The 23,281-nt window shown below is 38.9% G+C and overlaps 1 protein-coding gene across 7 annotated transcripts; it reads left to right on the forward strand.

Annotated features, from left to right (window-relative positions):
- The first annotated feature begins 9,493 nt into the window (after positions 1 to 9,493).
- On the forward strand, positions 9,494 to 18,632 carry nkx2.3 (NK2 homeobox 3). Of its 7 annotated transcripts, XM_064317430.1 has the most exons (6): positions 9,501 to 9,612; positions 9,844 to 9,993; positions 13,878 to 13,922; positions 14,253 to 14,341; positions 14,619 to 14,918; positions 16,192 to 18,632. In XM_064317430.1, exons 2-6 carry the CDS (start codon positions 9,938 to 9,940, stop codon positions 16,830 to 16,832), a joined length of 1,131 nt encoding a protein of 376 aa, XP_064173500.1. In that variant the 5' UTR covers positions 9,501 to 9,612; positions 9,844 to 9,937; the 3' UTR covers positions 16,833 to 18,632. The 7 variants fall into 7 exon arrangements, with proteins under 7 accessions (XP_064173502.1, XP_064173500.1, XP_064173501.1 ...); XM_064317432.1 differs by lacking the exon at positions 13,878 to 13,922 and having other exon boundaries at positions 9,494 to 9,612; XM_064317431.1 differs by having other exon boundaries at positions 9,576 to 9,993.
- The last annotated feature ends 4,649 nt before the right edge of the window (positions 18,633 to 23,281 follow it).

A 23,281-nucleotide genomic window follows, 5' to 3' on the forward strand; every position in this document is an offset into this window, starting at 1 on the left:
TACATTATAATATATTGTACATATCCCCTCTGCATGTGGACTGTGGCCATTGTTATGAGTAAGGAAAGATGCTTATAGAAAAACAGCAAGACTTAAAACAGACTGCTGTAATACAGTATGTCAGCTCTTGTAGTGAACAGGGGGTACATGCAACATGCAAAAAAAAGCAAAAAACTACATGATACATATTAGTATGTTCATAATGCCTAGTGAAGCCTTTGGATGAAATTAATCTCCTCTAGCATCATTTTTGCTATTGTCACCATGTTAAGTGTCATGCTTGTTATGAGAGTTGTCATGCTCTCCTAAATAAGTGTGAAATGTGAGCTTCGCTCTCCTTCTCCTTTGCTTTGCCTTTTCATCAGCTTTTTCCCCATGGCCATTATGTCATTATTATGAGTTGATGCTGGAAGACAAAGGGGCTTGGTCCTGAAGATGGAGGCACTTCAGGGTGATGTTGAGACAGACAGTATGACGGGCCATGGAGGGCAGCCAGCTGTCCGTGCTCCCACACACATTGGAAGGAAGCACCCATTTGTTCTTCTTCAGGAAGGTCAGAGTCTAAATGGGTTCCCAGACCTGGGTCTGCCCTGGCCAGGAGATTATCAATACACTTTGGTTCTACTGAACCCAGCACAAAACAGCCCACAATCACATTAGAAAGGAAATGAAACAAGGAGAAATAGCGTGCATCTCTTATTTACAGCGATGACAGAGTTATGAATGAGACGTCTTGCCTTTCCAAAAACAAACTGTCATTTTGATGGCGGATGCCACCAGGCGTTCGGAGCAGCATGGGTTGTTCTCAGGAAGATGTTTACCCGAGGAGGGGTCAAGAGTCAAGCCATGTGCATCTTTACACTCAACAACACAATAAAACCCTCCACCCCAACCCCCCTCAATCCCAAAATTAATTACAATTGTGCTGTTGCTGAGGCAAAACTTGTGAACGGCCACCGCACCATAGCCAAATGAACTTTCCACAACCTCTCGCTTTTGTTATTGGCTATATTTATGTCTGTTATTTTTGTGGCATGGAGGAACGAAGACGGTGTGTCTCAGGGACACAAAGAGAGTTGTAGGGTTGTGCAATTTAAAGAGCTCAGGCCTGGCGCTGCCAGATCCATGGATTGTTCTCGTTTTTTGTTCTTTAGCTAGGTGACGTGTGGCCAAGAGAGGATAGGAATATTTAGGTTGCGGGTTTCCTATTTTACGAACCCTGTTGGAGATGGGGGTTACACACACAGGCGTGCAGACACATCCCCCCAGCTTCTGCAGATATAGTATATACAAACACGCACCTGCAAGAGCAAAGCAGTCTGCGAGAAATACAGCCATGTAATTTATGAGTCCCAAGGGGCTGTGCTTCCAAACTTGGCCCACTTCCTTCAGTGGACTCCAAAGGAAGTTGACTGTATATTTGTAATGGTTAAGCAACTGGGCATTGTAGCTCAGGTGCTGCAAGTTTGATTGCCAGTTGGGGAACTGTTGCTGTACCCTTGGGAAAGGTGTTTAACTGGAATCAGTCAAATATTTTAAAAGGTAAGCTGTGAAAGTTAGTTATTCTAGGTAACAGCATCAGCTCAAATTCTCCAATGTAATGTAGCCAAGCTAATTAGAGGCCTTTGGTACAGCAGGATTGACACTGCAGCACACTTTACACTAGCTTGAAATGGCTTTTACACATTTACTGATTACTTACTGAACATCCTAGCCACTATGTACATTTATTAGTAGCAGATTCTCAGATGTTTCAGCTTTTGATCAAGTGCTTACAACCTCTTTAAATTGAAAGGCTGATGAAGCTTTCTCTATGCTGAAGCCCAAAAAACTCAGGTCAGGACTTCAGTAGTCAATGCTTCCAAATGAAAAGCTCATCTTTTAAATGACCTTTGTATTCCTTCTAATTATTTTAGCTGAATGTAGTTTTCCTATATTTTAAGCTGCTGTGGCTAAGAGTATCTTCTAAATTAATGTAATGTAGATTATTTTATTTTCCCATAATAAACATTAAGTTTTATTTTTTACTGTTGTTTTATCAAGAAAGCACTTTGAGTGGTGGTGTGTGAAGCTCTGTGTATTTAAAGTTTATTATTTCTCATTTATTATTATTTCAGCCAGCACCTTTGCCCCATTCCTATCTGAGGCAGCAAAAGCCGAATGCCATCAGTCACCCTCCTGGGTCAGGCTCAGAGGAGGGCCGGGGCTCCAGGCCCAGGGGCACAGGGAGCTTCCGGCCCTGCTGATAAGCGTTCAGGAACAAGGCCCTCAGACTGCCCAAGACTGGGAAAGGCCTGATTCTTCCAGATACCCACAGACAGCATACCTACACGCTATTCTCCACAATAAAGTTCTGCTCATGCCCTTCCCCCAAGGGCAATGTCATTCAAGACATCTAACCAGCCTCACACTGACACTGAGTTCATTATACTCCCCTCCCCCACACTCACATACAAACATGTGAATGAATATCTCAATAGTATATAAAATATCTTTGCATGAAACATCATATAAACATATCTTCAATAATCAAGTCATTCCCCTCGCACTCGCGTAAATGCGCACGCGCACACACACGCATCTGCACACACATAAACTAAAATACACACATAATACGATGTACAAAACAGATTCCACAAAGAGCACTGTAGACTAATCTTCTTACAACTTAGGTATAATCTCTCACTGGCAACACCTACAGTACACTCCGTCAAGTTGTATGGAGGTCTGCCAACAGCATTAGACTGCAAGAGAGTAATTACTAGGCATTTACAAAGCCATAAAATGCTCGGGTAGATACAATTGTGGGTTCTGGATACTTTTTACATAATCTCATAAACTCCACCCACAGCACATAATGATAGCGAACACCCAGAGTGTGGAAGATACCTGTCAGCCTTTAACAAACCTGACTCTGCATTATTCTGAAAGGAAAAACAGGAGGAAACATGTTGAAGTTTACCTATAGATTGCATCCCTTGTCTCTTAAAGAACAGCAAACAGATTGTTTTTTGAGAATGTGGGTACAAATGTTTTGTCATTGACATCATATTGGGCCACCAGTTTATTTCCCCTTGTTTTCTCACATTATACTTCAGCCTTCCGCCAGCTAGAGGTCAGGATAATCTCTGTCAAACCCCTTCTCAAATGATTATCCCATTTGCACCATCTCAATAATCTAAGTTGATAAATTGCTACTAATTAATGAAAGATGATGGCTGACTGTGATGTTTTCAAGTGACACTCACATGTTAAATTCAGTTTAATTATTTACTACCGTGGACATGCTAACTAATCATGGTCTTCAATCAAGACTTTAAGTAGAATCAGGTGTCTTAGCCCTTTTTGAATAAGATTGGACACCCCTGTTTTATGTGGATTGATTTTTATTCTTACTGCAGCAATACTCAATCCTGGTCCCTGGAGAGCCACAGAGTCTGCTGGTTTTTGTTTTTTCCTAAAGGTCATTGACTGATTCAGACTGAAGAAACCAGGTGACCAGAGTTAGTTGTGTAATCAGTTGCTTTAATTGATCAATTGCTGCGCTACTGAAGTTCTGAGAAACAACAAAAATCAGCAGACTCTGCAGCTCTCCATGACCAGGAGTGAGGACCACTGGGTCAAAGATATGCTTTTCGTAGCATTTAAACTTCCATCCATGTTCATTTTCCGTCCTGGAAATTTCTCCATATTTAATAAACTAATTGTCTTATAAATAAATCTTAGTTGTACAATTGTGCAGCTCAGTTATACAATTAACCACTTCACTGAGCTGTTGGAGTGCCTATGGGGACCCCTGAAGGATAACCATTGAAATACAAGTTTAAATCCCTGCAGGTCACATGATTGAGACAAACTGGTGGCCATAGTCATGCTGTAGCCCCTGAATCATAATATGCTCCATCTTTAACTTTTGAGTCACAGATTTAAACAGGTCCAGTATTTCTACAGATACTCACACATTACAGTTTAAAATAACAATTTGATTATGGAGGACAGAACACAATGCATTTCAGCTTCTGTTCTGGGGTTAATGTCGCATGACAGCCTGGGACCCACGGCCCTGTTACTGTGAAAAACTTCCCCATTCAGGCTGCGCCCTTGACCTCCCTGTCCTGACTTTCTCAGCCCGAGCTTGTGTCCGGCACAAGGTCATGATGAAGATGATGTATTTGCACACCCTCCCACCTCAGCCGCCTCCCCAGCACCGCTTTCCAGGCCTGGGTTTTGTTAGCTCCAGGAAACAGGCTCTTCCTCCCTGTAAACAGTGAGCTGGGTCAGCCGTCCTCTGGACTGGCATTGGCACGCTAGGATCGCTATCGGCATGTCACTCTGCACTGGGGGGTAAGGCGGGTCAGAGGAGACACGGATCACATAATCACTAAACGCGACCAGAGCAATCACTTGGCAGCCAGATTGAACAGTACCTAGCATAAGCCTACCCACTGGATGAAACCAGTCCTCCCTTTGTAACCGCTTTGCTCAACAGATGTTACCCTATATTATTATTCTTTAGTTTAATCAGTTGTTTCAATCATTCCTATTCTCTGCATGTGTGTTTTAGGGGAATTTGAATACACATTGCAACAGCATTCCAAATGAAACCCAGGAATAATCAAATAAGCCCACTAACCGTTGTGACTTTGTAAGGCCAAGAAAAGTTTTTGCTTTCACTAATTCGGCGTGAGAATTTCGCTAGTTGGCCTGTGTTGAGGTTATATTACACTGATTGAACTTTCTACATCTCATACTGTAAGTCCTGAACTTCCTTCAAGTGATATCGTTTACTAAATAAAGCCATCGATCCTGCGGCTAGTGACAAGGGACGTGTGCTGATTTTGAAATGTCTAATGTGTCAATGTCGACCTTGAGAAAGTTATTACATATTTTTTTAGTTTAATTTAAATTGTTTCGTTGTCTGGCGATCATCACTGCTGCAAGAGCTGCCTAAAGAAAACGTAAAATTAAACTCGCGAGCTGAGAAGATGGCCAGGAACGAAGCCTTGGCTTAACTTGCCGTAATTAATGGCTAAATCCGCTCCAGGCTGTAAAACAGACAGCCTGGTCACGGGAGGAACTGTTTACGAGATAGAGAGCTGATAAATTCGTTTCTCTGCGGCAGTTCAGCTGTAAATGGGAGGAAGGGGAATCCTGCTGTCATTGTGTTGATCTAATAATCTTCGCTTTAACTAATTCGGAGCCAGCAATTGAACCATTAGATATAACCTAGGCCAGGCCATACTGAAGGAAACCCCATGCAGACAAGCAGTCACTAAACCATAACGAATGATGAAATTCATTAATAAAGTAAAGGTTTTATGAGTGTTCGTCAGAATATTTATTACAGAAGAATTTTACAGCAGTAACGCTCGGACAACGTGAAACGCTGCTTTGGCAACCTGTATATTAAACCTGGACCAGGTGCACGTTTTACGTATCACTACTGTGCATAAACGAATTGTTAAAATATTCAGTTATATATACAAAGAATATTTCAATGATTTGCTTGAATTGAAACCATATTTGCGGACCAGGGTAAACTTATCCGTTAAGAAAGCAGACGACATAAGATACAAAACATAAAATAATATAAATGGGCAATGATGCGATCATTATCGATATCCATTGCAGTTTTGTGACTTTTCATCTGTTTGCCTATATGTTATTCAAAAGGCCCAAGCAAGCCATATTCATGCAAGCCAGTAGCCTATGACTGGTGTCTGGTGTGTTACTAGACGCTATATACGGGCTCAGAAATAATAATTAAAACTCAATCTCAGGGGTCCTTTTCTGAATAAAATTGCCTAAACGCATTTGCCAGTTGTTTGAACGTGTCTAATGTTTCCCATCTCTTAATAACAGCGGAAACATTTACATTGTTAATTGTTTGAAATCCTTCAGTGAATTTTATGATGTTTGCATTAACGCCATAAAACGGTAATCTTCAAGGATTGAATTAGGGCTCCCTTACATCTGAATTTATACTGCTTATTTTAAAAAATGAAGCTTACAACAAAGGAGAGAAAAAGAACATGGAACAATTTGTCACAAGAATGCCCTATGCGCAAATGTATGCATTTCTTGGGAAAAGTTACCACTATATGTTTTATTTTATTAACTAATTTCCCACATTAATCATGCATTCCTGCAGCCTGTAAAACGACCATTTTTCATTTTGTGTTGGCGTGCTCCCTGACAGAAACGAGAAACAGAAGTCCAGTCAGATAAACTATTCAACATGACAGTTTATACAAAGGAGAGTCCACATGTTGTCTTATTCGATGACCGACTGAAGGAAACTAAACGATGAATTCAATTCGTATAGTGTCAATAAACTATATGATAAATATACATGAGAGTTACAGCAAGAAATATAAAAACATTATTATTATTATTATTATTATTTCCGTTTCTGCCTTAAAAGTGTCTGGATCTCCAACGCCGTAAATGACACATTTTCAAAATTTTTAACACAACTACAAAGCGCGCGAAGGACTTTACCCACAATATTTGTCCTCAATTGACCACACGGTGGCGCTGTAATTAGCCATTTTTTACCTAACTCCCAAACCAATTCACCTCTAAAAAAAAAAGTATTTTTTCCTTTTTTCCTGATGTCCCTTGGGTCCAGCCAAATCAATCCATATAGGTCCCACGCATTTGCACCTGGCATATTTTCTTCCATTTTGAAATTTTTCAACAGCCACTTTTTTGTAACTCTTCTGACAGATCTTCACCATCTATCATGAGGATCCTGATAACTTCTGATCCTGATAGCTATTCAAGCAGATTTTTGCTATTCCAGACTGTTCATTCACAACAACCAAATAAATCTTTTGGGTGGGGGCCTGGGCTGGACAGTTGATAGTAACTTGAAATTGCAATTATTAAACCTTAATTTTAATCTCAAGAACCATATACTGCATTCTATTATGCTGAAACCTACACTACATTGGACATTTGATAATATGGTAATATCTTCACAGCAATATGATTTTTGTCATCAAATTGTATTTTGTCAAAAACATTAAATGTTTGTTCTTTTTTTGCCAGGTCTCAGGGGGATAAAGAGATGACTATTTAGTAAGTATATTGCCAACTTCATTAACACTTTAACCCAAAAGCACTGCTTCTACAGAACTCAAAAAAGGGGGAAAATTAATTGAAAATTGTTTTTTTTCTCCAGACATTTGAAACATGCTACATTATGACCAATGATTCATTGGGAGTATAAAGCATACAGGTCATGTGGCACATTGAATTGACATATATTTAATCAGCTGCTTTTCCCACTTCTTCCTCGTTGATTCTTATGAAAACCACCACATGAAGAAGAGGGATCACTTACCCATTCTTGACCAGTTTGCAACAAGGTGGTGAGTCGGCAATTAATTGAATTTGCAATATTTTATCAATGATAACTCTTGCCCCATGTGACCTATCAACTTGAAATTGTTGCCACTAGATTCTGCTTCTCACATACAACATATACTCCTCCGAGACTGCCATGTTGGATTTTCTGCCCTTTCAGTTTTTATTTATTTATTTTTATTAATGAAATTAACAACGTGTGTGTGTCAGAGAGAGACACAGAGGCGGGTTTTAACCTTTGTATACCTGAAGTTTTGCACAGAAGTTGAAAGCAGACGTGTTAGTTTATTTGTTGCTAGCCAATGTAGGAATTTATTTACAAAGACGCGCGGTTTTGTCCTGCTCAGAGACTTCACGGTTCAGCGAAATATACCTCACTAATGGTGCTATTAGCGGTCTGGCTATTTCACCGCGACTGAAACATCCCCTTGAGCGCCACTCACAGGTGAGACACAACAAAATTAGTGATTATTACATTTTTTTCTTTGCATACAATGACGTAAACTAAATCAACGGATGACGGTTAATGTTCAATATTTAAAATAGGCTGTATTTTGAACGATACCACTTGTTTTAGAATAGCCAAAATAAATAGATATTGCATTATAAAATGGCTCTTCTTGTTGTGCTAACTTACCCAAGTGAAAAGAGGGAAGTTACATCGAACACAGTGTGGGGAAATAGGCCTAAGCGATATTTGCTTGAAATTTAACACACTGTAAAAGTTAAATAAATATTCTAAACAACTTCACCAAAAGCGTGCTATTAAAAATTAACCAAATCTGTGTTGGTGCAATAGTACGGCTAGCACTAGGCTTTTAATTAAAATATGTAGGCTAGCTATAAGGTAAAATGAATAGCCTAGGCATACATAAGCAGGTCTATTCGCATATCCCTAAGACTTCAGTTGCTAGTCGTATTTCGCTAGGCCTATTTCATTACAGCGATGGGGTGTTCATATCAAAACCCAGACCAATAAAAATGATGATGATGATGATGATACAAATGATTATTCTTATCTGTTTGGCAGGCACTCTGAATGGTTAATTGGATTCGGTAGTAATAATATTGGTCAAAGCAGCATTAATTAAGAGTAGGGCCTATTAAATTATGCAATTGATATTTTGGGTTACAGTCTGTTCTCGTGCTTTTAGAAAATCCATCAAGTTAATGCAAAAAGGAAATGATTTGACGGTTTATCTGTAGGCTATATTACCGAGCATTAAATATCCAATCTGTGCCCTAGTAAATCACCGTTAAAATGGAAGAAACAATAACATTCAAAACAAAAAAGAACGTCGACTCGAATACGACCGCAGGCATTCAAATCAAGCAGTCACAAATAGGCCTATGCTATGCTAGTCTGATGATAATGTGTGGTACTCGCGATATCGCTAGTGATAGCACAAATTCTTAAAGTAGTTAGGCCTTGAAGTAAATATTTTAGATCATAGGTTGAAACTCGTGACCTACGTTCAGTGATGGTCATGTCAGGAGAGGCATAGTTCATCCAGGCTAATGCACATTTCAAGCTATAGGCCACATCTTCATGTTTAAATAACGCCAGACGTAAACGTAGTGTTCACTGGATTTGAAAATCCCAGGACACCACTCATCTTTTAACATTGCATTCAACAAACAACCTAGGATACGTGCGTAGCTTTAAAACGTTTATTTGGAGATGGTCTGGTAACGAGAAGTGACAGTGTCAATAGAAACATGGACTCGAAAAGGGATTCGCCTACCAGCTTCAAAATTCAACCAAATAGCATACAGACTCTAAACCAAGTAACTATATTAGCAGTCTGTCATTACTCAAAACGTAAACGATTCATTGTGACTGAGAGCTAAAGCGTCTTACCTCGTTAAAATCGCATGACTCTCGTAGTCCATTAAAAACAAAAACAAACGAGTATTAACATAGGCTACATTCTGTCAATAACACAAGTACAAAGACCCTGTTTACGTTTAAGGTAAAATGCCGCGGTGGCCCCTCCTTTCACTCTCTCAAATGGCCCGTTTGAAGACATACAGCTTTGAGATTGAGGAGGAAGACACTGTCCTAATATAAACAGCACTCTGCTGATGGGTAGCGGATAAGATTATCTCGTCTAGCTCTTGTCCCTTTCTTCCCTATAGTTTTAGCAGCACCCAAGCATTTCTCACTGGCGCCGATACGCGGGAACAATTGACAGCAGACAAGAGGTGTAGCGTTTCCCATTGTTGCTTTCTAAAGCACAGGTAAGGTCTGCCATGGGATGTTCAACCACGCCGAACAGACACAGCAAGCTGTAGGAGCACAAACACCTTTGCAATAATTATTAAATTCGAGATATAAACAGGAATTGTGGCCATATTATTGAGAAGACAAGGAGACAATCTCCAGATAGGCTAACAAAAAGAAGATGTGAATGTGGAGGCAGACGTCAGCGAGTAGGTTAATGACGCTCCACTATCTTTCGTTCTGTTGAGGAACAAGGCGCATTAACCAGTGACTGAGGAGAGATGGTGGAAGATTCAGCATAAAGTTGAACAGAAATGACAGTCCACGAGCCCTTGAAGGTTCATGCTCTGGTTTAAGTCGGTCCCCACAGGGAAAGCTGTGACAAGACACTGGATAAGGTGAGAAAACCCGAGCTCTGGGTTTTATCCAAATTCATTTTTTTCTGCACGCTGTCCTCTTCATTTTGGTGTCAGACTGCGGCCTATAGGCCTAATGAAAGTCAGGATAAAGTGTTTATTTGTATAAATACTAAGACTAGCTGGAAGTGTTTAAATGTTGCGTATTCATCGCAGAATAAAACTTCCACAGTAACATTAGCAGTATAACTTTAATTCTAGCAGTGTTTATATGCGTCCACAGGGGACGAAAGGTAAAAAATAGACAGATCATTTACTGTGTAGGCTATTTTGTCTATACTAGTATTGCCAATACAACCACCCCCACGACAATGACAGCAACAGCAGCAGCAGCAGCAGCAGCAGCAACAACAACAACAACAACAACAATAATAATAATAATAATAATAATGTTATATGCGAACATTTTAAAGTGGAATTAAGAACGGCTCTATTTTAAAATAGGCCTATTACGAAACAGCTCAAGATCTTATATATGACTTCGGGATTTGTGGTCCAGGACTTGTGGTCATTTAAGTTTTGGTGAGCTTCCTCGAAATTCGATACGCTTTCGCCTTAAGCGCCAGACAAAGAAAGGGAAAGTATGCGCCTATCTTTCGGAAAGAGGGCCTTAATTATGTTTACATTCACAATCCATAAACAATATCAGTGTTAATAATAACAATAACAACTTACACTTTCTGCGAAATTAACTGGACGTTTTAACGACGTCAATTTTTACATAATTAACGCAACTTTGCATATCTATGGATATGTTTTCAGGTCATGATTCGCATTTTACACACGCCATCGTACCGACCAACCATTAACTGTCACTCTGTCCATTTCTCTGCATAAAGACGTACCAATCAATTGTGTAAATCTAATGTGCTGAATTGACTTAATTTGCGCCCGCCCGCCTTTAACCACAGCAACGCGCAAATTTAAGCCATGTGCAACGCACTATGCCGTAGTACCTAATCTCTTATATAGAACAATCGTAGACTCCTTCTGAAAAAAGGTCCAAATCCTGCTCTTCACAGATGCATACTCTTGTAAACCCTTGGTCAAAAATAGACAAAATTTCGATAAATCAAAATAACAAATATAATGGACGTAATATCACCACTGACGGCAAGTTTGTCCATGAATTATGGTGCTGTGCACTCAGCGTGCCGACAATATGATAGGCCTATATCAAAATAAAAATGTAAATTAAACCAGATGTCATTTATTCGAAGGTTGAAACAGCTAGTGCTACACAGACTAATAAATCAATTTTAATTATAACTAGAAAGAAAGGAGATATCCAATTAATCTATCACTACTGAAATAATAAGTAATTTAAGATGTTTTAGATACGCAAGTGGGCATCGAAGGAACACAAACATTACATATCATCAGTTTTAGTAGTTAATATCGGGCCCAATAGAATATTTACAAGTGAATACACACGCGCAAACGGAAATGTGTGAAAGGCGGTTAAGTCAGGCACTTTTAATAGTTAACCGTAACACTATATTTAAACTTTTACAAAACCCTTGAGCCTTATGGCTCACTGAAGTCTTTAGGTCATTATCAGTGACGTTATTAAGTCTGGGGCCTAATTTAAATTAATGTAATGATTGTAATCAAAGAACCTCAGATATTATTCATACAATAGCTACACACGAACAAAACACATTCGAGTAAAATAACATAAAACTAGTATAGCTTAAAATGTGTTACATGGTTGATACATTAAAACAGCTTACGACCTGCACATCTAAATACATGTAAAACTGTTTCTCAGGTGCAGCACGTGCCCTGTATTCGCTACGTGGTTTGTTCCTTATTGTTGGTGCAACTAGCTTTTTTATAGGGCTTAAAGAGGGAGGAAACATGTTACATATCTGCGTTTTGAAAATTTCATTTTTAATGAGCCTAAGCTGGACAAGGTGGTTTAAGCTGTGTAAACCGCAGCTGTTCGCCAGCTGACCAGCCTCTCCACCAGTTTGACCACCAACTTTGTCCAGCTAGAGACCAGCTTTGACCAGCCACAAACAAGATATGACCAACAAGAAGTGTCGAAAGCACAGCTTAAACCATCGTAAACCATCTTAGAATCACAGATGGTTTTAGCTGGGGGAAGGAGAGAGAGAGAGCGAGAGAGAGAGAGATTTGAGAGAGAGAGAGAGGGAGCGTAAGACGGGGGCGGTAAGTGGGTGGAGCGGTAGACTGTTGCCTGTAGACAGACTTTTTGACGGAGGACCCACTATCTTATCCAAAATGAGCCTTGAGCAGAAAATAAGATATGAAGAAATTGAAAGCGTGTGTGTGACTGAAAGAGCGGGGAAGGAAATGGGGAACAAAGACATATATGCGACCCTCAAAATCGCAAAGGAAACTGATACCGATAGACTGTATTTGCTAAAAACGTCAATCAGCTTTCATCGAGGAATTGCAGTTGTTACTGGCACAGCTCACCGTCGGATAGGTCTAATTAATAAACCGATGAGAACGTTAATGGGCGTTGGTCGACCACGCTACTCATTTATCTTTTGCTATAATTATCATTTTGTAATTACCCTATTGAACCCCATTTTTAGCTCCTAATAAAGATGTGATATATTTTTATGTTTTAAAATGTTCAACAGTCCCCGAATTACAATTAGTCCTGCATACACCCGTGGCCTATATGGACCAAGTACAGTCTGCCTTTACCAAACGTCATAGGCAGTTGCGAGAGTAACTTACCGTCACATTACGGAGGGGTCCAGTTGTCAGTGTTTTGTCATTTGTTTAACGGCCTTATTACATATTTGGACGTTAATGGTAAATAATAACATAAAATATCGTATAAAGGAAAGTGTTTGTTCCTTAAAACGAAAACCTACGGACAAAATTTAAAATATGATTTCGACCTTTTATCAATAGGAAATAATTAATATGCTGGTCAGTTTATCATACAATTGTTACTTCCCAGGAAATCAAAAATAACATATCGTCAAATGTTTTAAAAGGTCATAGTGCCCTTGTAAAAGAACATTCTTTGTATATTGTCATAGACATTCTTCTTTATTTTTTATCAAACCATAAGACTATTGCCTGGCTCTTTTTCAGTCGTAATCGCCCTTGTAGCCCATATTGTTCTGCGTCCGCGACTTCGAAAACTTTTTGCAAGCTACATTATAAAAGTTATGCTGGAGAAGCTTTGTACATGACATGAAGTTGGGTGTGAGGCAAAGAAATACAGGTTCGCCAACAAATAATTGTATTTGACATATCGCTATTTTAGTTATTATAAGAATGCGCTTTAATTAACATTAGACAAATAATAATAATAACAATAACAATAATAATAATAATAATAATAATAATAATAACAACAACAACAATAATAATAATAATAATTATTATTATTATTATCATTATTATCATCATCATTATCTTAAAATACGCATAAGTGGGTTTCCTTCACACCCCATCACAAACACACACACACTTACGCACTCATGCACGCACGCACGCACGCACACACACACACACACACACACACACACACACACACACATTTTTGCATATTATAGGCCAGCTATGGGTATTCCCCACAGAGGTTTTGTGATATTTAGTGATCTTTGTGACAACATATGATTTAGTTTTGACGTCCAGTCAATGGATATATTGGTCCGCCAACGGAAGGGGTGTATTCAGTATTGCAACAAAATATAAATAAAAAACTTGTTTTCAATGTGTTGATGAATTAACTCGTGGGACTTTCTGTTGCATAGCGAACTGAAACTGCTGGACCTCTTTTCACATAATGAAAAAGTTGTATTTCTGTATACCATGTCATAATGAATGATTCAATATAATAGGACAAAATGTAATTTATCATCCAACCACAGCACAAAACCTCACACTGAGGATATGGATTTGAAAAGGAAAAAAAAGTATTTTCTTCAATGTTCAATGTACGGTTTTATTTAGCCTATACCAAAAGCAACGCTATAAATTCTTAACTGAATGAATAAGTCGGTGATCTGGAACATTTCAGATAAGGTGGGTTAAATTCGTTCCTTTCGACATTAGTCCATCGTTTTTGCGGACTTAAACAGAGACGTAACATTACGATAATAAATGAACCGTATTTGCTTGTATTATACATGCCTATAACAGAATCAATTTATAGTGAGAAGAATTATATAGGTATCCCCATCTTGTTCAACATGAATATGTACCGGTCTGCTTCCTTGTCTTTCTCACGGTTTATCCCGCCCCAGAGTGACATCACGGAGCAGAAGAGCTTTGCTTCTCACAGGCTCCAGTAACAAAAACAGGCAACAGCTGAAAGCATTAGCTGTCACAAGAAGTACGTCAACCCTCCTCTGCACGCATGGAACACGGGCAGTCCGCTGAAATCTTCTAAAGCCCAATTTTTAATGGAGGGTGAATAGATTTTGTATTCCATAACATCTACATGACCGGCTATCCAAATTTTAAAAAATAAGATAATAAAAAAAAAACTGTTGAAAAGGGTTCTTGTGTTCCGCAGCTCCTCCTCAGCAGAGGTAAGTTCTTTCATGTGACTGAAAAGATCTTGATCATGCTGCCGAGTCCAGTTACTTCTACACCATTCTCTGTCAAAGATATACTAAACCTGGAGCAGCAGTCGTCTCTGCATCTGGAGTACCAGCACGCGCAGCTGCATCTGGATTTGGAGTTGCAACAGCAGCAGCAACATCATCAAGCGCCTCCCACGTGCATGCTCGCTGCCGCAGAAAGTCCCAGCTTCTCCGAGGGAGAGGAGAAAATGTCCTACTTGAATTCATTGTCCATGCAGGATAGTCAAGACGAAGCCAATCTCTCCCCGGACATGTACGTCCAATCGGCGCTGGGACACACAACCGACCCTCAGTTAGAGGTCGCTATCGATGACCACAGATCCAGTGAGTGACAGATTCATACTTATTTTTTTCATGAAATTATTCTTAACTTCAATATATGCTCAATGTCTCCACTGATAATTTGCATTCCGCCCGTTGTACGAACTGCATTTAACGATGCCGCCTAAAAGATTCATATCGGCAAGTGATTTACACACCAGATGAACAGAAACATGCAGCAAAATAGTTTAGAGACTGTTTTATATTTTCTTTCGTGCATATCGTTATTTTACCCTTTCTGTCCACTTCTGTCTTTCTGTCGTCAGAATGGTCTTATTTATCGTCTGTAATAGCATGTAAATCACCGTGAGCCTGTCGATGAAAAGTGTACTCTATAAATAAAATGAATGCATTATTAGTATGATTATTTTTTCACCGCATTGCCATTGTACCAAAGATCAATATTTGATTTTTTGGACATGTTTATTTTCCTCATTTATTATAAATACATTATTGAAATGTGGGAGATGGGAGACTTCAAAATTCACATTCGATGAACTATGAATTTGGTTTTCATATTCATGGATAAATTTAAAACATGAAGATACGAAGATACAATACCTAAGGGAGTTAAGGTATGGCATGTACAAAAGAACAATGTATTTAATGTGGTCTCAAGCTATATCGGTGAAATTTCAGTCTATAAATCTGATAAAGAAATATTGTTTATTTTCTATACTTGGCAACCCGTACTTTTATCCGCTTGGTATTTTTTTTCACGTATTCCCATTATTTGCAAGCAAATATGTAGCTAACCGTTTTATTTGAAGAGTCAAGGTTACTCAGGTCTTAGTGTTTTCAAATAATATCCTGTTATGGAATTTTAATAATAGAATAATCTTCTGAGAGTTTTCTAACTACTAACAAGCTGTACTATAAGGGTTTTTTTTTTTGTAATGACGTATACTTCCTATGAACAGAAACACCATCTTCGCTGTATCTTTCACTTATTTTCCCTAATATCATGACCCTGCCCTATGATAACAAAAGCATATCATAAATCTCTCAAGGACATTGCAACTATAATAATAAATAACTGAAATTATTGTATATAGTTAAAATATAATACTTTACAAAACGTGAATATGTGAAAAATTGAAGAAAGAAAAAGTCTGGAAATGTGTTTTGACAGAATACACTTGGATTAAAAACTTGTTTCAATGTGCTGCATGGTTCAGATTTGCTCTAATCCTAATTTTATGATTTGGACCGAAAACACATTGACCGCTCTCTTGTTGGTCTACTAATTCCTTTGCAACTTTATTCTATGTCACAGAAAGCTGCAGGGCTGTCTCCAAGTCTCAGGAAAGCGAGGACGGTAGGCAATCGGACGTCGAGCGACCCCAGAAACAGCGAACCAGGCGCAAGCCCAGAGTTCTTTTCTCTCAGGCCCAGGTGTTCGAACTGGAGCGGCGATTCAAGCAGCAAAGATATTTGTCTGCGCCCGAGAGGGAACACTTAGCAAGCACTCTAAAGCTGACATCCACACAGGTCAAAATATGGTTCCAAAACCGAAGGTATAAGTGCAAACGGCAACGTCAAGATAAATCGCTGGAAATGGTCGGAAACACCCATCCGCCGCCGCCAAGAAGGGTGGCAGTGCCAGTTTTGGTTCGGGACGGCAAACCTTGCTTGGGAGGATCGCAGAACTTCAACACGCCTTATACGGTGGGGACGAACCCTTACAGCTACAACGGCTACCCAGCGTATGCATACAACGGCCCTGGGTATAATAACGGCTACAGTTGTACGTATTCTAGTATTCCTTCTCTCCCTCAAAATACAGCGACTAACGCTTTCATGAACATGAACCTCGGCAACATAGCAAATATCGGCACTTCTCCACAGTCTCAAACACACCAAGGAACAACAGTCACCGCCTGTCAAGGAACGCTGCAGGGTATCCGTGCTTGGTAGCAATGATAATCTAAGGCAAAATAAACGAACATATTTCCCTAGAAGCAGCACCTTCCTGTTGTGACACCAACCGACAAGGAAATCTATGTTTGAAATGGCTGCTACATCCTGACAGTATTCCTAAAAAATAAATCAATAAAAAAATAAAACATGATAAATTCAGGATATCACAATAAGAGGACTTCAGTAGCTTGGGACAATAGTAAAAGGTGGAAATCCAAATGTTTTATTCCTCTGACCAATAACTGTTAAAGGTATGTCATACCATTAATAACTAAAATATTACTGATGACAACCAAAATAATCAAAATCAAACAGAACAGTATTGTGGTACTCTTCTATTTTGTGTTTTCCAGATGAAAACAGTGCATTTAAATGTATAAACCCAATTGGAGCATTGTGATCCACGGAAGTACGGCCAACTGACACCCCCTCCAACAAAAAAAAATTACTAAACACACACACACACACACACACACAGCGGATTCTCCACAAACCTATGCTAGCACAGTGTTCGGGAACAGGTGCAGTCTACATTTTGATCAATTAAACGGAGCGGTGCGTATAGGGACATTACCGCATGTTTCTTAAAATTGTAATGGATGGGGAAAAAAATTTCATTTATAAAGTGAAAAACTGACATTGTTTTGTTAATGTTTTAGAAACTATCTTTGCATACAGTCATCAAGATAATTCAGAAATTTTGCATTTACAAGGACATTGCAATAAATACTGAAGCTGCGAGCAGCCTAATCCATTTTGAGTGGATTAAGAGAAAGTGGAAAGTCTCCATCTCCGGGCAATCATCTCAGTTATATTACTAACGACGTCATCCTACATTTGCATATTTTGCTCAATAAGATCAAGCTGAAAATCCACGAACTACTCTTTCCCACATTTGTCTTTAGGAATTAAGTGCTTTCAAATTGAGGTCGCGTAGCCCATGTTTTACTGCACATGGATACAATTCGCATTTTCCTTCGTATAGCCGCCATTTTACTCATTTTAAAAACATTGGGGGATAAACTACTTTGAATAAAAACACATTTAGGCGTTGGTTACAGCGAATTATCTCTTTGTTAGCCTATCACCATTTACCAAAAAAGATCTTGCAGGATCCAGCTAAAGAGGGCAATCCATGAACACTCGAATGAATTGTCCGAATGCCAAACGGTGTGAAAAGAGGAAGTTATTCTACGTTGGCGAGCTTTGAGGACGCGATTTGGACCCTTAAATCCACTGAAAAGAAGCTCTTGGAGTTGGGCTGGAGAGTATGAATAATAGCCTTATTAGATTCGTGGACAAAAGGTTTTCGGCAGAAAAGGCCTGGCCCTCAGCAAAAACAAAAAGTCCCGAGAGCTGCAAGATTGACGTCCTAAAATATTCCTAATTGAGGCAGAGGCTGGGGCATTATTTGAAATGGCTGGAGAGCGGGAGGATAGCTACAAAATGTGTTCAGTTTTGTTCCTTTCTTTTTGTGAGCACAGAAAGGGATTCTGATTGAGGGGGAAGGGGGTAAGCTCTCCAGCCGAGCTCTTGCAGAGCGGGCGAAGTGGAGGGTATACAGCGGGAGGTTGTCGTCTGAAAGCAGGGTCATTATTGCTACAAGTTGAGCCATTCGTTTGGGGAAATGGCGAGTGTAGAAACCGAATGGGACACCGTGTGATCCTGAAAAAAAAAAAAAAAAAGATTGAGGCACACAATGAACGAGGCCACAACATGTCCCAAACGAGTACAAAAATTGCAATTTAAAAGAAAAAAAAATTATATACACTTTTAAAATTCGTCTGTTGTTTTAACCTCTTTAAAATTATTAACTTTTTCTGAAAAAAAAAAACAATTTGTGTGCTCATATGAACAGAGTTGCAAGCCTTCACGATTCAATTTCTTTACGTTTGTAGCGAATGTAGTTATGAGAAGGACGATACCTATTCATTTAAGATAAATTGAAAGAGGTAAAGCTGAAGGGACTAGCTAAAAAGACTAGGCTACATAAGCCTTGAAGCTTAAATAAAACATAAATCACTGCCTCACTTTGGATTTGGGCAGACTCTGTTACAAAAGATTGTATAGAGAGACTATATTCAGCCGGCAACCTTGACGAAATCCATTTGAAACGACATCTGATTAATTCCACGAGTATTTAGGTTCTAGATTAGAATAATCGGCTAATTTTCATCTCATAAAATCAATGTCATTCATAATGCCAATTAAATTAAAAAGATCTGCCTATACTGTCCAAACAAGATTATATATTAAAAAGACATGCTGCTATTAATATAACCATAAACTTTAATACAGTGTTTTTCTTTGTACTTATCTTGATTCACCGCACAACTTCCCAATAGCGGACGACTGCAAGCTTTGCAAGTTTCGGGAGGTCCCAGGCCCTCATAACAGGCCAGGGATTCATACAGGAAGCAGAAACGAGACAGCGCTTAAACTGAACGCGGGCTAGGAAGATGGACATAAAACAGACAGTACACAGGCGTGCTGCAGACTGTACAAGGACCAAAGGCACCAAGAGGGAGAGCAGGGAATACACCGGAATTTTCATGACAGAAATTATTTATAATAAAAAAAAAAATAATTATTATCATATTTATAATTATAATAACAGCAACATTATTCATAATAATAAGTATTATTATTATTATTATTATTATATTAGTAGCCTAGTAGTACCACCGATTAGAATGCCTATAGTGCACCGTTGTTTTTATTGAATTGTCTTTTATCAATTTAAATGTTGCAGGTATAATTACAGAAATACAGATTATATGGATATCATGTTTATACCTTATTTATGTTTAAAGTCTGTACAGAAGCTCTATCACTGTTATACAGTTATGCACTGTGAATATTTAGCCTTTTCCCCTTTGGCAACGTTCGCTAGAGTTCTTGTATGATCAGGAGGTGAAATGGCCTGCCTGCTTTCAAAAAAGTATATTCAAATGTAGATAATCCTACATCTGAATATACCACACTATAACATTTATCTTAATTTAATTTAAACATTTTGTGATGGTTTATTTGATTTAATTGTAAACCCCAAGAGTTTACTTGAGCTGTTGTAGCTCCAATCATATGCAAATACAATGGCAAACCAACTCAAACTATGTATTGCAACTAACTTCACTATTGCATTAATTTGAAAGTGTATTAAGGTACATCTGCTAGGCCTGCTATAACACAGGGGCAAAAAATAAATTATGCATTCCTCCTACGTAAACACAATGTAGATGAATTGGAATGTAAACAAAGACACGCCAAGGCTTGGTTCCAACTGATAGTAAAGTACAGTCTGTGGTTCGCCTGACTGCTGCACTGCCTGTAGGACATACCTGGTGTCAGTTTAAGTGGTCCAAATACTTGACAAATGTAAACAGGACTGGCGACAGGCATAGATGCCTGAGGAAGCATTTCAAGCAGTAGTGCAGTAGGTAGCACCTTTTTTTGTAAATGAAGACAAGATTGGTATCAATTCCAAAGGCCATCCTCAGAGTCCATAAAGTCAGCATGAAACAAAAGGACTCCTTGACAACCACTAACGGCAAGTATAAACCATATCCAGGGATGAGGAAAGTCTTCTCTAACAATTATACCTGTTCACAGCAGTCATCAATGTTGTATTCATGATATAAACACAAATTAATCATTGCATATTCAAGTCAACTTTAATTAAAATACATGGATAGTATATCCTAGATTTGTGCAATTTTTGATTCAAAAACATGAGTGCCACAGAATAAATAAAGTGGTCGGCCACTTTATCTGGAAGTAAAAAAGGGTCAATATGAATTTATCTGGGGAACCAGATAGATTATTACAACTTGGAAGCTTTGGCCAAACAACTTTTATGTCAATGAGATGAGGGGTGGCCATTTTATAGCTCCAAATATAGTAGTATGCAAGAACGTGCATTTTACGCCTCTACCTGGGAAAAAAAATCAGTGGTAGCCATGTCTGAGTCATTAATCATATAAAAATGAGTCATAAAAGTGTCAGTTGAAAGATTTATGGGCTTTGGCTTCCTTTTCTATTCAAATCTTTGCTTTGTCAAAGGGGCAGTCTTTAGTTTGAATCAAGATGGGAACAGTTTCCTATTTTATAACAGTAAAGCTTAATCATTTTTAGAAAAATATAAAGGGGTACATGTGAACGCTCCTGTAATGAAATTACATTCACACAATTGCACAATTGAGATAGAGAGAGAGAGAGAGAGAGAGAGAGAGAGAGATTGACCGTGTCTGATGTAAACACCAAAGAGCTGTATATCATATTATTCTTATATAAAATGACTGATACATTTGATAATATACGACGACTCATTTCATTCTGACTCAGGCCGTTCGCAAAAGCAGAATTCCTAGGAGGGATAAAATTGTGAGACCTAGACATGTTACGACAGCATGCAGCTGACATCGCGCTTACGTGTAGGCTACAGTATGAAAATGTTCATGCTTCGTCAGAGGGAAAAATAAACGCTGAACATTAGTAAGAACATGATTTCTCATCAGTTGCGTAAAGACTACACGTTAGTACGAGGGCACAATGACAACGATATATTCCATCTTGTGAAATGATTACAATTGCCAGTGTCAGTGAAAACATTTCTAGTATACCTTTAGGAATATAAATTTGTGATTCAACTGCCATCCCTCAGCAACAGACACAGGCTTACTCATGTTACGTTAATGACCACATAAGTCAATATATAGCCTACATTTAAAACTCTAAATTCAGCAAAGACAGAAGCAAAAAGAAACTCAGTGTGAAATAGACCAAAAAAACAAACAAACAAAAAAAAAACTGTGGATCAAGCAGTCGGACAAGCAAATCATTTTTTCTCGGAGAAGACATTTTAGTTTTTAACAACAAAGAAGTTGGCAGAGTACAGGCCTGGTCTCGTTACTTCAGGTTATCGTTTCATCGCATTTCATTCCAGTTCGGGGAATTTAAGTTAAATGTTTTATAATTTATTTGGAGTTCAAACAGCAACGGCTGCACAAAGAATCATATTTTGCTTAAGACAGGTAACGCATGCACGCACGAGCGCGCGCGCACGCACACAGACGCACACCAGCTTCGGCCACGATCAAGATTCTCACTCAATCCTTGTCTGAGCTCGACACTCAACCAGAAGTTCTCGCAGGTGTGGACGAATAACGGCTCCATTTCGAGTTTGCATGAAGACGACGAATCATTTTGCTTCAACCAGCTGCCAAAGCAGTAAATAGTTTATAGCGCCCACTGATCACGGAAAAATAATTAGGATATGGTGTTCTCCAGGAAACGAGAGCGAAAGCCCCCCCCCCCCCCCCGAACCACAGCCGAGTAATTTAAGCCAACCAATGTCAATGTTGATTAAATATTGGGTTTAACAGGACTGTCCATCGGAGCACAGTTAATAACAAACACTGGATTTTCTACGGAAATGTAGCAATCGCTGTAATGTTTTCTGGCCCAGACACGGCGTGTTTACAGTAAGATAAAATAAACAAAGCACGACTGCATATTTGTCAAAGAAATAAGACAAAGCCGAAAGCTACCCGTCTAATATTTGCTAACTCAAACGTCCAATGAGAATTAACGGCCTGTGGTAAGAATGCGTCATTGATGGCGCAGTTTAAAAAAAGCAAATGTTTAATAATTCTAAGGTAAACAGTTGTGCGTTAGCCTACGTATAAACTTAAGTATGAAATAATAGTGCCTATGTTTAATGAGTTGACTTACATTTCTGTCGGGAAAACCTGACAGAAAAACCGTATTTAATGAAAAGCCTTAAAGCAGTATAACTACCACTACGGTTTAAATAGAAATTGGCTTGATTACAAGGCCAATTTACATTATTCCTCCAGCAGGATTTCAAATTTCTTGGCATTCTGGGCAATGGAGAAAAGTCCGTTTTCGTGTAACTCCGGGGGCGTCACCAGGGATAAGTATAATTAGGCTAATATAACCACACCGCATTTTTTTATGGCCCCTGTCAGTTAGGGCCCTTGGAATCATCGATATCCCCTCAATACGGCGCTAGGAGTATCACAGAAGAGAAAACTATTATATCTGTGGTTTTGGCACCGTTCACATGGAAGCCTCACGCCATCTACCTGGAAGTTTGAAAATAACAACATAAGCGCATGATGGATACAGTGATTGAAGTCCAGAAATACTAGTTTCCGTCATAAGAACGATACGTGTAAGTAAATAACTACAACACATGTTGTTTTTAAAGCAAATTTCACAAAAGAAAAACAGAATGCTAGGCTTCATATCACATCGCATAAATGTATCTGAGGTTTGTATGTTTTGGGAGAATGGCATTATGATGTCCACAAGGGGGAGACACTGACTGTTCTTAAAGGGTACTCGAGTCTCCTGCTTCAACAATATAGTCGACAATGAATGTATACATGTATACAACATGTATACAAGAGAGGTCATTACAA

The sequence above is a fragment of the Anguilla rostrata genome, chromosome 18 (assembly GCF_018555375.3).
Source record: "Anguilla rostrata isolate EN2019 chromosome 18, ASM1855537v3, whole genome shotgun sequence".
NCBI classification, from domain to species: domain Eukaryota; kingdom Metazoa; phylum Chordata; class Actinopteri; order Anguilliformes; family Anguillidae; genus Anguilla; species Anguilla rostrata.

What these genes read in the sequence shown, in the direction of transcription:
- nkx2.3 (XM_064317430.1), top strand. Translation starts at nt 9,938, where the DNA reads ATGCTCTGGTTTAAGTCGGTCCCCACAGGGAAAGCTGTGACAAGACAC. An exon ending in GATTTGAAAAGGAAAAAAAA is followed by an intron (nt 13,923 to 14,252) that starts GTATTTTCTTCA and finishes ATCCCGCCCCAG; the next exon opens with AGTGACATCACGGAGCAGAA. An exon ending in AGCATTAGCTGTCACAAGAA is followed by an intron (nt 14,342 to 14,618) that starts GTACGTCAACCC and finishes TCTCTGTCAAAG; the next exon opens with ATATACTAAACCTGGAGCAG.